Source organism: Chionomys nivalis, chromosome 13 (genome assembly GCF_950005125.1).
Source record: "Chionomys nivalis chromosome 13, mChiNiv1.1, whole genome shotgun sequence".
In the NCBI taxonomy this organism is placed as follows: domain Eukaryota; kingdom Metazoa; phylum Chordata; class Mammalia; order Rodentia; family Cricetidae; genus Chionomys; species Chionomys nivalis.
The window spans coordinates 18,715,125-18,727,463 of NC_080098.1; the positions used below are offsets into that span (position 1 = coordinate 18,715,125).

General features: G+C 44.1%; 1 protein-coding gene across 1 annotated transcript in view; it reads left to right on the forward strand.

The window, feature by feature from the left end:
• The window catches only part of Itga8 (integrin subunit alpha 8), a 179,736-nt gene that overhangs the window by 147,224 nt on the left and 20,173 nt on the right, over positions 1-12,339 (forward strand). Inside the window, exons 26-27 of the mRNA XM_057787446.1 lie at positions 322-450; positions 6,210-6,323. Coding sequence (XP_057643429.1) covers positions 322-450; positions 6,210-6,323 — 243 coding nt within the window. The remainder of the gene's footprint in view (positions 1-321; positions 451-6,209; positions 6,324-12,339) is intronic.

A 12,339-nucleotide genomic window follows, 5' to 3' on the forward strand; every position in this document is an offset into this window, starting at 1 on the left:
CAAGGGGAAAACAGTGAGGGTAACTGATGTCTGGAGCGTCAGTCGACTTCTTGGTTTCTGCCCTTCTGGGGAAATTATTTCTTCTTCAAATTTATCCTTGCAAGATAAATTTCCCAAAAATGTGTGTTCCCGCGCTTCATGGATTCCTGTAACCAAAGAGAGGACAGTCTTGTTCCTCGTCATCATGAGTCATTTTGGTGTTGATTGTGCTGATGTAAAGCCCAACCTTTGTGAATCCGATTGCCCGGGCTCTGAGGTGAAGGAAAATGGTAGAATCTGTGAATGCAGCTGTGTGTGGTGATGCCTGCTTTCTCTCTGCAGCCGGCTGCCTCCCCAGAGGACACCCCCGAGCTCAGCGCCTTCTTGAGAAACGCTACAATTCCTCATCTTGTCAGGAAGAGGGATGTACCAGTGGTCCAGCTCCACAGACAGAGCCCTGCAAAAATCCTGGTGAGTTTCCTTGTGCACAGGACTGAGGGAAAATATTGGATTAGACAGAATTCCCAGACGCAGGTGGTTTTAACTTTAACTCTTGTTTTTAGTTTTCCTCAATGCTCAGACACACCCAACAGCTTTGGGCAGCTTGTATTGTGAAAAATGAAAGTGATTCTTTTGTAAAGATTAAGGAGTGTTTGCAATATAACCTTTATATTCTTCTAAATCCACCATGAGACCACTTCAGAGAAACAGAGGTGGACACTAAGTGTGACTGTGAATCCATTCCAAGAACAAAAAGAATAGGGCGGGAGGAAGGGCAGGAACCGTGATATCCGCATAAGACAATGGCATACTGAATCCCACTATTTGGAGGTTAACTTCTGAAAATCAATTTACAACCATCAAGTTTCAGTTATTAGCCCACTCAGAGGCCCTGAGAGGGGCAGTTGAGATGAGCACCGAGAGCCCCATAGACCCAGTATGTCCCTACGGCATCACACCTGTCCCTGAATCTTATGGGGCGTGGCTTGTCTGAAAGAGGCAAGCACCGTGTGCTCAGGGAAACCAAGTCGGCTTGTGATTCGTGCATACCTCCGTGTGTACAGAGGCAGAACTTACGAAGAAGCACGATTCAGCCTAGGTGCTGTCAACACATGAACAGATGGAAGAAATGCGACAGACATGGGCAGTGGAGCGCTGAAACACCTCGAGAAAGAAGGAAAACGAGCCATCTGCAGGAAAATTAATGGAGCTAAAGGACATCACATTAAGTTAAATAAGTCATACAGAAAATAAGAATCACATAGCTTTCAATATCTGGAATGCAGAATATAAACATAAAAGATCATCAGAAATCCCATGATCATCTTAGCAAGGCAGCAAACACACCCAGGGACTTGGATGGTACACGGCTATGACCCAACACTTGGGAGGGAGAGGCAGAGAGATCAGGAGCAGGTCATCTTTGTCTACACAGCAAGTCGAAGGCCAGCCTAGGTTACATGAGGACCTATCAAAAGACCCAGAATTAAAGTAATAGAGAGACTCCTGGAAGAGGGTGATGAAATAAGGGGGTGGATAGGGAAGAGAGTAAGAGAGGGTAGCTGATAGACAGCTGAGAGCAAAGTGTGATGTCAGCATGTATAAAACATCACAGGGCAAACATTAACATGTTCAGTGAGTACACATCAGCTTTGGGAAAGCAAAAGGGTGCGGAGAAAAAACGTTATTAGGAACTCTGTTTCACTGTATTACTGTGCATTAGTTAGCATAAAATAAAACCTTATAGATAAACTAATGTGTTCAGGTTTTCTGGGCTGAAATATAGGGGTCTTGGCACTGAGGGCCTCTGGAGGGTCTAGCTTGATCTTAGTTGGACTTTGCAGAACCATCAGCATGAATTGGTATTTTTATGCAAGGCCCTTACTCATCCCAATGCTGATCAGGATCTTATCTCCTCTGTCTCTCCTCACATGAATGCTCATCTTTTCCTGACCATGTAGCAAAGGCACAAAGCAAGCGTTGACTTCCAATCCATCAGCATTTCACCGACTACAGCCATAAGGACTCAGTTATGGGCACAGCCTCAAATTCTGCGAAGTCAGAGACTGCCAGACGTCCCATCCTCTTTCCAAGCATACCCAGGGACTGGGGGTGGGAACAGGTTGAGAACACTGTGCCTCACATAGAGCAAAGGCTGCCCGGAAAGATGGTTCTTGCCCCATACTTGCACTGAAGAAGCCCTTCCTGATACTCATTATCCAAACCAAAGCCACAGCCTCAAGTTACCAATCCAAAGTCACAAACAGAAAAGAGAGGGGCCTTCATCGGGAAGCTTCAGGACCAAGTAAAGGATGATAGAAGGAAGAGAAAGCTAGAACTCTGAGCCGAGGGCAGCTCTACAGCTATTCCCATGGGAGCAGCGGTCACTGCCCTGGCTAGGTGGGGAGCTGGGAAACTCGTAAGCCCAAACTGTTGGCCTTCTCCCAGGAACGCAGAGTGATTCTGAGACTCCTCTGGGCACTACAGTGCTCTGACTCTCAGGCCTGCTTCCTTACTAGCTCACCCTATCTAAAATCCCTCAGATGAGAATATGCATGGTGTTCCCTGCACTGCTTCCCTGGGCACAGCTCAGTGCCCAGCTTATGGGCTCAGTGACCGTGTGAACAAACGACTCAGGTATGAATTCACTGAACTAAATGGTGATAGCTTTTGGAGTTATATCTCAAATGCTCTTAGAATGCCAGTCCACTAACTCCTGTTCCTCCCCTATGGCCCTTAGACCTCTTAACTCTCTATCCAACTATAAAAAAAAAAAAAATATCTACTGCACAGATTAAAAGATAGCTTACTGAGTGCTGATCAAATTCACCAGCTACCACTCTCCCTGAATTCAAAATACAATGCCCATTCTGGCAATATTTCAGTGAGCCCCACTGTCCCAGCCAGTCATAAAAGTGACATAATTCAAAGAGCAAGGATGTCCAAGGTCCTGAACCTCTGAGTTTAGCATTTGCGTAGTTGAAAGGGAAGCAATGGCAAATGTGGCTTTTCTCTCTGCCGTGACAAATACAAGACATAGCGACTTAGTGGAGGTTTCATTTTAGCTCACAGTGAGTGATTTAGTTCATCACACGGTCCCTTGGCCCCATGTGCTGGGGCACACATAATGGTGGTAGTGTGTGTCATTGTGGCTACTGAGATTAAAGGTGTATGTCATTGATGCCTACTGTCTAAGACTGACCAGTCTGGCTGTTTTACTTTTCTGATCTTCAGGCAAGCTTTATTTATTAAAAAACAAATGAAATGCCACTACATGAACTGACTGTAATTGTTAAGGCAGAAGAAAATATATGTAAAAGCCTGATAATCCTAACTACTTATTTCAGTCCAATAAAGTAGAACAATGTCATCCCCAATGACAGCACTAATATTCTAGAACATATCCATAGTAGTAGTCAAGAGCTTCATAACAGGATGATTGGGTGACATAGATACAAATTCTGGTTGTGTATTAATGAGGCAAAGGCTTAAGGAAGTAGAGTTCCAGTTTGAGGTGATAACTCCAGCGGCACTGATTGCACAACTGGCCTGGGCTCCTAAAATGATGAAAGAGGCTTTTGTAACTGTATCTTAGGGCTGGGGAGATGGCTCGTTCTGAAAAGGGGGTTCCTGGCAAACATAAGCACCTGAGTTTGTTCCCTAGAGCCCATGTAAAATAGCTGAGTGTGGTGGTGTGCATTTGATCCCAGTGCTGAGAAGACCAACAGGTTGGGTGCCCTGGGCTCACTGGCCAGTATAGCATCTTTGGCAAGTTTCAGGACAGTGAAAGACACTGTCTCAGCATAGAAGGTGGACAGTGCCTGAGGAATAATACCCCAGGTAGCCTCTGGCCTGCAGAAGCATATGTACACATGTGTTTGTGTGCTTGTACACACAGCAGCAGCAGCACACATAGGAACACACACAATTATGTCTTAATTCCTAATGTCCATCCACTTGTTTCTTCTTAACAGAAAAATGAAAGCATGGAAATGAAAACCCCAAGGGAATTTATCTCCAATATCATTCGTAAGAAGAGATAAAGCTACAATAATCAGCAGATTATGAGTCAAGGGCCTGTACATTTGTAAGACTGTACAACGACTTCAAAATGTTAGAGTAGGCAATTCATATTGTCCTTTTTAGAATAAATTTATTTTAGAAAAATAAAACTGTATATGTTGTCAATAAAAGTTGACATCAATAGAATCCTACTGTATACAGTAAAAATGGTAAGAGCCCATTGAAAAACCAATGTCCAAACTTCTGCAGAACTAAACATTTGCAAGAACAGGATTCAGATTCCTCTTATAAATGGTACTTTGCACATGAATCTTGAGCAGAAGAGCACTGGAGCTCTGTAAATGGTATTCTCTTGAAATTTTATGCACTTGTGCTGTAGGTCCAGTTTCTTCTCTTCTGCTATTTCTCATTAAATATTTTAACATAAATTTCAACCTCTAAATATCATAGGAGCCTTTTACTTGCAAATGATTGCCAAGACAGTCATTAGTCTCTGCATCTGATTTCAAACTCACATTACATTCTTCTTTTCTCTTATTGGCTCAAACACTACAAGCCATGCAACACCCACCCATGTCCTTGAATCAAGACAACTCCGAGGGGAGGATGATTATACAAAGTTTACTCTAAAATCAAAAGCTAAAGAAGACCTCCTACGGTTTTTGTTTGCTTAAAACCAAGTACGGAATCCCATTCCTGATTAGGAATTTGTAAGTGTAGCATGCCAATGTCCTGTGCTGGCATCACGGTTTCCAGTTTGCATTTTTTAAAATGTGCGTCTCCAACACGGAAACTTAATTCTTCTCCCACCGACAGCCATCCTCGCCTCCCTCACCTCGGTCGCCCGTTGCTTCGGTCAGGATTACCTCCCTCTCCAAACTTGTCTCTGTTCTCTTTACAGACTCAACTTACAACGCCCGTGTCTTTCTTCATTTCATTTCTGCACCTGATGAAACAACTACAGCCCTTTCCTTGCCTCTCCCTATATGTCCTCTCCCGGCTGTCTTCCTACCCTCGCTGACCCCTCCTGAGGATTTTTATGGACCACTCTTCTTCCCACTCAGTACCTGCGGGTTCCATCTCCAACCTCCTGCTCTCCTCTGTAATAGCCTCCACTCTTTCAGGGCTACTTCTTTAATCATATCTCCAGCCCAATTAAGGAGGCATCGGTCTGCAAGGGCACGTGAAAAACAGACTTGCGGTGTCCATGTATTCCCACACCCGGTTATTAGTCATCTTTGCCATCACTGTGATCAAAGCACCTTGCAAAGCAAGTGAAATGGGGAAGGTTTATTTGAGCGCAGTTTCTGAGAGGTTTCCGCTTGTCCTAGGGAAGGCATAATACCAGGAGAAGTTCTGTCTGGGCCTTGGGGGTGCATAGAAGCAAGACCACATACATAACCAGTCAGTTAGTAGACAGTGAATGTTGGAACCAGAAGCAGGTATAAGCTTAAAAGTACACCATTAGTGAGTGACCTCCTTGCAACCAGGTCCTTCCTGCTAGACTCCACAGCCTCCCCAGACAGCGCCACCTGCTGGACAGCAAGTGTTCAAACAAATGAGTCTGTGGAAACCGGGATCCAATAAAGATACATTTGATAGGTAGAATGTCCTCATGGGGAACCTTTTTTCCACATTGTGTATCTCGTATTTAAAAGGGGATCCCGTATGAGACGGGTAAATAGCTGGCTTAACAACAGCCTAATGCATAGGCCTTGTACAAGCGCCAGCTCAGCAATCAGGAAGTGGTTTGAACAGAGGAGAGAATGTTGTGAAGCAATTGCTTATCAATGAGTCATTGACTTTGAATCTTTGAGGTGACAGGGACTCAAAGGCTTTCTCTGAAAAGGCTTCCAGGTTTTCCCAGTTTATCTTTCATCTCTAAGAAACATCTTCCCGAGTTCTGAGAAGATGAAACAAAGCTCACTGGTTGTCACAAGGAAATGGAGCCCTTCGAGAGAAGCGTGTATCTAACGGGATTTTATGATCCACTTTTACCTTTCTCTGACCAGAAACCAACTTCGCATCATTGCTAATTGTTCTTTGTGTCAGTTGCTTTAATGAATTTGTTCTCTCTCTGAACTAAGTGGAATACATCAGATTTTCAGGCAAGCCAGTGTCTTCTGAGGAAAGGAGGCCACGTCAGTGTTGTTTTTTAGCTGCCATTCAAGGCACTGATGTTCCGTCTCTGTCTTTGCATTTTGCAGAACTGCACAAACATTGAGTGCTTGCAAATCTCTTGTGCAGTGGGACGACTGGGAGGAGGAGAGAGTGCAGTCCTGAAAGTCAGGTCGAGACTGTGGGCCCACACGTTCCTCCAGGTAACCATGTCGCTCACCTAGAACCTCTTTCTGAGAGATCAGCATTAACCCCTCTGCAAGAATTTTTCATCTGCACATGTGCATGTGTGTGTGTGTTGTTATTGTGTATTGGCCACATGCTAGTGGCCAGAGGTCAAAGTTGAGTGTCTCCTTCCACCCTCCTCCACCTTCGTTTCTGAGTCTGTCACTGAACCTGGAGCTCGCCAACACACCTAAACTGGCTGTCACCTCTCCCCACACTCTTTCACCTCTGTGAACATTGGCGTGGCAGACACGCACCATTATATATGGTTTTTTACAAGGGTCCTGGGGATCCAGACTCAGGTCCTCATGCTTATACAGGAATCAGGTTATTGACTGAGCCATCTCCCAAGCCCTGGTTTTTCATTTTCTATTTTGAATTTTTCAAACTTTTACTGCTTTATAAACAAGAACATTCAAAATTTCCACTTCCTCCCCTCCTCCCATTTCCCTTCTGTTCCCTCACTCACCCTCCTCCCTCCCCCTCCAGTCCTCCTCACTCCCCCACTCCATCCAGGCCTAGGAAAGTGTGCATTCAGACTAGGATCCCAAAAAGCCAGTACATGTAGTAGAAACAAACCCCAGTGCCATTATCATTGGCCTCTCAGTCAGCCCCCATTGTTAGCCACATTCAGAGTCCGGTTTGATCATATGCTTGTTCAGTTCCAGTCCAGGTGGTTTTGGTGATCTCCCATTAGATCAGGAACACTGTCTCAGTGGGTTGACCAACCCCTCGCAGTCCTGACTTCCCTACTCATCTTCTCTCTCTTTCTGCTCTTCAACTGAACCTTAGGAGCTCAGTCCAATGTGAGTCTCTGTCGCTATCTCCTTCTGTCGCAGGATGAAGGTTCTATGGTGATATTCGAGATAGTCATCAGTCTGACTACAAGACAAGGCCAGTTCAGGAACCCTCTCCTCTACTGCCCAAGGACCTAGCTGGGGACATCCCCATGGACACCTGGGATCCCCGCTAGAGCCAAGTCTCTTGCCAACCCTAAAATGGCTCCCTTAATTAAGATATCTTATTCCCTGCTCCTATATCTGCCCCTCCTCCATCTCAAGCATCCAACTCCCCCAAGCTCTCCCCAATCCTCCTCTTCTCCCTTCTCTCTCTCTCCCTCTCCCCTTCCCCATACTCCACCCCCATCTCTACCCCCATGCTCCCAACTTTTTCCTGGTAATGTTGTCTGCTTCCAATTTCCGAGAGGATCTATATATGTTTTTCTTTTGGTTCACCTTATTATTTATCTTCTCTAGGATCACAAACTATAGGCTCATTGTCCTTTATTTATGGCTAGAGTCCACTAATGAGTAAAGTACATACCATATTCATCTTGATGCCCCTCAATAGAAGAATAAATAAAGAAAGTGTGGAACATATACACATTAGAGTACTACTCAGTGGTTAAAAAAAATGACATCTTGAATTTTGCATGCAAATGTATAGAAATAGAAAACATTATTCTGAGTGAGATAACCCAGAACCAAAAAGATGAATATGGTATGTACTCACTCATTAGTGGACTCTAGCCATAAACAAAGGACATAGAATTTTTTAAAGTTTTAAATGTAAAGGTTTTCATTTTTAAATTTCAAGAATTTAAATATTTCAAAGGAGATTTCTGTAGGAGAGGTAAGCCAAGATCAACTGGGGAAGACATTGGACCTCAACCACACACAGATACACATGCACAGAGAGAGAGAGAGACAGAGACAGAGACAGAGACATGAATGAGGTAATATAGCAACTGAGAGACAGAGAGAAAGAGACACACACACACATTACTCTCTCCCCATCTCAAAACTCCATGAACTCCCCCACTGCACAGATAGATAAAGCAGCAGGTGATCTTCAGATTCCAAAGGTTCAAAGTCTCTTGAGATGCTTGCCTGGCTACAGCCTGTGCTGTGCTGATGCTGTCTGAGAGGAATTTTCTAGAACGATCTTCCCATTTCACTTCCTGTTCACCTCCCCCAGAAGATAAGAACAGTTGAACTACCGCAAGTCCCTGAGAGTCTGGTGAAAGACTGCTGAGGGTCAGGTGGGGAACAGCGTAGAATCAGTGTGGAGACCCAGCCATGCAACCCACAATCTGAACAAACAGAACCAACAAAGAAGGCAATAGATTGTTCTAAAAGTTCTCACACAGCATCAGGACAGCACAGGCTGTAGCCAGGCAAGCATCTCAGCCAAGGTTGGACCTTTGGAATCTGAAGAGCACCTGCTGCTTTATCTATCTACGCAGCGGGGAAGTTCATTGAGTTTTGCAGTGGAAAGAGAAAAAGGTGTGCATGCGTGCATGTGTGCATGTGTGTGTAAGTGCATGCGTGTGTGCCTGTGTGTGTATGTGTGTGTATCTGTGTGTGCACATGCAAGCTGAGGTCCAGTGTCTTCCCCATTTGAGTTCCTCTTTATTTCTTGAAGCAGGATCTGTTGCTGAACCTAGACCTCTCAAATTCCAGCTAAGTCTAGCTACCCAGCTTACTATGGGGATCCCCTGTCTCTGCCTCTTAAGTGCTGGAGTTAGAGATGGCCACCGTACCTGCCTGGCTTTTATGTGTGGGATGAATGTGGACTCTTATACTTTCCAGCAAGCACTTTATCCACTGAGCCAGCTTCCCAGCCTGACCTTAAATACATTGAAGATTTAAGCCTCCTCACACTGAGAAATGATCATCAGTTAAATGATATTGCTGTGTTCAGACCTTTGTTTGGGGAAGCTGTAAGTCAGTCTGATTTTGCTCATATTCTACCTCCCAAACTAGACAGATTCATCTGCCTCATGTGATAACAAAAACCAACTTTTGTGTATCTATTAATATGGACTTTGTGTCTCTAGATCCTCATCTTCTCTATTATTGAGAATATTTGACAGTCAAGCGGTGGTGGCACACGCCTGTAATCCCAGCACTCGGGAGGCAGAGGCAGGCAGAGTTTGAAGCCAGCCTGGTCTACAGAGCGAGTCCCAGGAAGGGACTGTTACACAGAGAAACCCTGTCTCAAAGAACCAAAGAAAAAAAAAAGAAAAGAAAAAGGAAAATGAAACTACTTTGACAATCCCACAAATCTCCAATTTTTCTTTTGAAACAAACAAACAAGAGGAAGAAAATAGGGTTTTTTGTTTTGTTTTACCACTTCCCACGCATCTTCTTTAACCCTAGCAGCTTTGTAAGACCCCGCCATTGTAAACAGTACGTTATGGATGTGCCAACTGTAGTTCAGAGAGACAAAAGCACTTTGGGCTTTCAGTTGTCCCATTTTAAGCCAGTGTTCTTCAATGCTACCCAACACTACAGAGGCTAAGGCAGGGAGATGGTGTTTTGAGGCCAATGTTGAGTTGGAGAATTGCCTGAACCAAATCACAAAGACCCCGTGTGTTTAAAAAATTGTTCTTTAAAATCCTGTCTCAAAAAAATCAAAGCCTAAAGGTATATAGCTTAGTAATAGAACACTTGCCTAATATATATGAGGACAGGGTTCAATCCCTAATAACTCACACACACATGCACACACACCACCACCACCACCACACATACACCACTACCACCACCAACAACAACACAAACACACACCATCAGAAGTCCTAAGTCAATGAGGTGGAGATGTAGGTCCTTCTGAGGGTGCAGGAAGAGAAGTTATTCTCTGCCTTCCCCTTATTCTTGTCCTCCATGAGTTTGTGAACATCACTTCAACCTCAGTTGCTGTATTACCTCATTCATGTCTTGTGTTTTCTTTCTGTCTTTTTGTGAATAATACAGTAGTGTGTATAAGGGTCTGCATGTACACATGTACATGTATGCACACACATATGTAGACCAGAGATAGATGACAGGTGTCTTCCATTATGTCTCTTTTTGTTACCTTTTGAGATAGAGTCTCCTGTTGAACCCAGCACTCCCCACCAGGCTAGCCTACAGACCAGCAGGCTCAGACAGCAGAGAATCTGCCTGCTTCTGCCCCCAACCCACCCCGCAGTGCCAGGATTATAGACATACACAAGCACACCTACCTTTTCCAGAACCCAGGTCCTCATGCTCGCAAGGTAGACATTATGCCAACTGAACCATCTCCTCAGCCATCTTCTCTGACTCTTTAAGGACACTGTCCTTGGATTTACAGCCCACCCAAATTAGTATAATGTCATCTCAGACTTGACCTTAAGCTCATGAAAATCTTTACTCTAAGTAAAGTCATGTTATAAGATTCCATGTAGCCATGGATGTGCTGGGAAATTTCTCAGTCCGCTACCATCAGCTGAGTTACTTCCCTCTGAGTAACCTGTGTTATTCCATTTTGCTACTGTGTAGTAGTCTAGTTAATACACTCTTTAAAATACTTCGTTAGACTTAGTGTTCAGAAGAATTTATTAATTACAGTTTAAGACATTTATTTTGATTCTTTTCTGTCTTCAATTCACTCTACATGTTTTTCCATCAATTCTCAGATATATCATTACTAATCTTGGGCCAAAGTTGTGATTAGAGGCAAGCCAATGTAGATTTCTTTTGCATTCCTAATAAACATTGGCCAAAGCATGTATGAGAACGTGTGGGGACGCATGTTTATGAATTTCATAGACAGATTCATGTCTGAAAACTACCTATGAGCCAAATGCTCTGTAAGAAACAAAATCCACACATTAAAAACAAGTTCTAAGATTGATGTCCCTGAATTAATCTACAATCTGTCCTCACTATCTCAAAGACTTTGGGGTCAGGAGGCCTTGAGCTCAATTCTTTTCTGAACGGGCTGTGTTCAACTGAACTTTGATGGCTCTGAGTTCCCTCCCGTGTGAGATGAAAGGACTGGACAAAAGTCTCCTTTCTTTCCTGAAAATCTCAGTGATGTATGGGCAGCTCATATGGAACCTCTCCTAATAAGTTATTTATGGTGTTTATTCTACGTAGCTAAAGTCAGTAATAATTCTGTGTGCTTTATTAATGGCCCCCTTTTGTATCGTGCTGACACTAGGGTTGACTCAGAACAGACTATGTCAAAATGGCTCTCTCTAAACATTAAGAAACAGACAGCCAAACCTTCCAGAGAGCTCTGCCTGTCTGCAAAGAGCCAGCTTTCTGCTGAATGATGACCAGGCCGTGAGGCACCAGGACAAATGCTCGTGCGTGAATTACTTAATCTTTAAAGCAAACCTGTGGGATACATACGGTTATTATCAACTACATTTTACAAGGGAGCAAACAGAGACATGAAGGTTAAGTGGCCTTTCCAGGGTCACATAGCTGGTAAGAGGAGGAGTCTGGGAGTTTGAGTCCTGTGTGCATTGCTAGGTTAGAGTGCTGAACCAGAGAGTACCACATGATGCTCTCCCACTTGAGATATCATGTCATAACCGCGTAGCACAGACTGCTGGCCTGTAACCCTGATAGTATAGGTTAGTCTATGGTAACCACATACGGAGATTTTCTAGAATATATATAGAGAGGATATAGAATATATAGCCTTACTACTGTGTTAATTGATCTATATATTACATAGGAAGTTATTTCAAAATCCAGGAAGGAAGACATTGGTTGACTTGAGATAATAGCTCACAGCCCAGGCTGGCCTCTAACTCACAATCCACCTACCTCTGCTCCTGAGTGCTGGGATTACCAACTCACAATCCCCCTGCCTCTGTTACTGAGAGCTGGGATTACCAACTCACAATCACCCAGCCTCTGCCTTCTGAGAGCTGAATTACCAACTCACAATCTCCCTGCCTCTGTTACTGAGAGCTAGAATTACCAACTCATAATCCTTCTGCTTCTGCCTCCTGAGAGCTGAGATTACCAATTTACAATCCCCCTGCCTCTGCTCCTCAGAGCTGGGATACCAGCACACAGTCCTTCCCCCTGTGCTCCTGAGAGCTGGGATTACAGGCATGCACCACCACACCTCTGACTAACAGAAGGGTAATTCTTCGGTTGTCCTGTTTAGCAGAATAGCAGTGGTAATAAAAATTGAATTCAGAACTGCCAAGCATTTGGTTCCTTT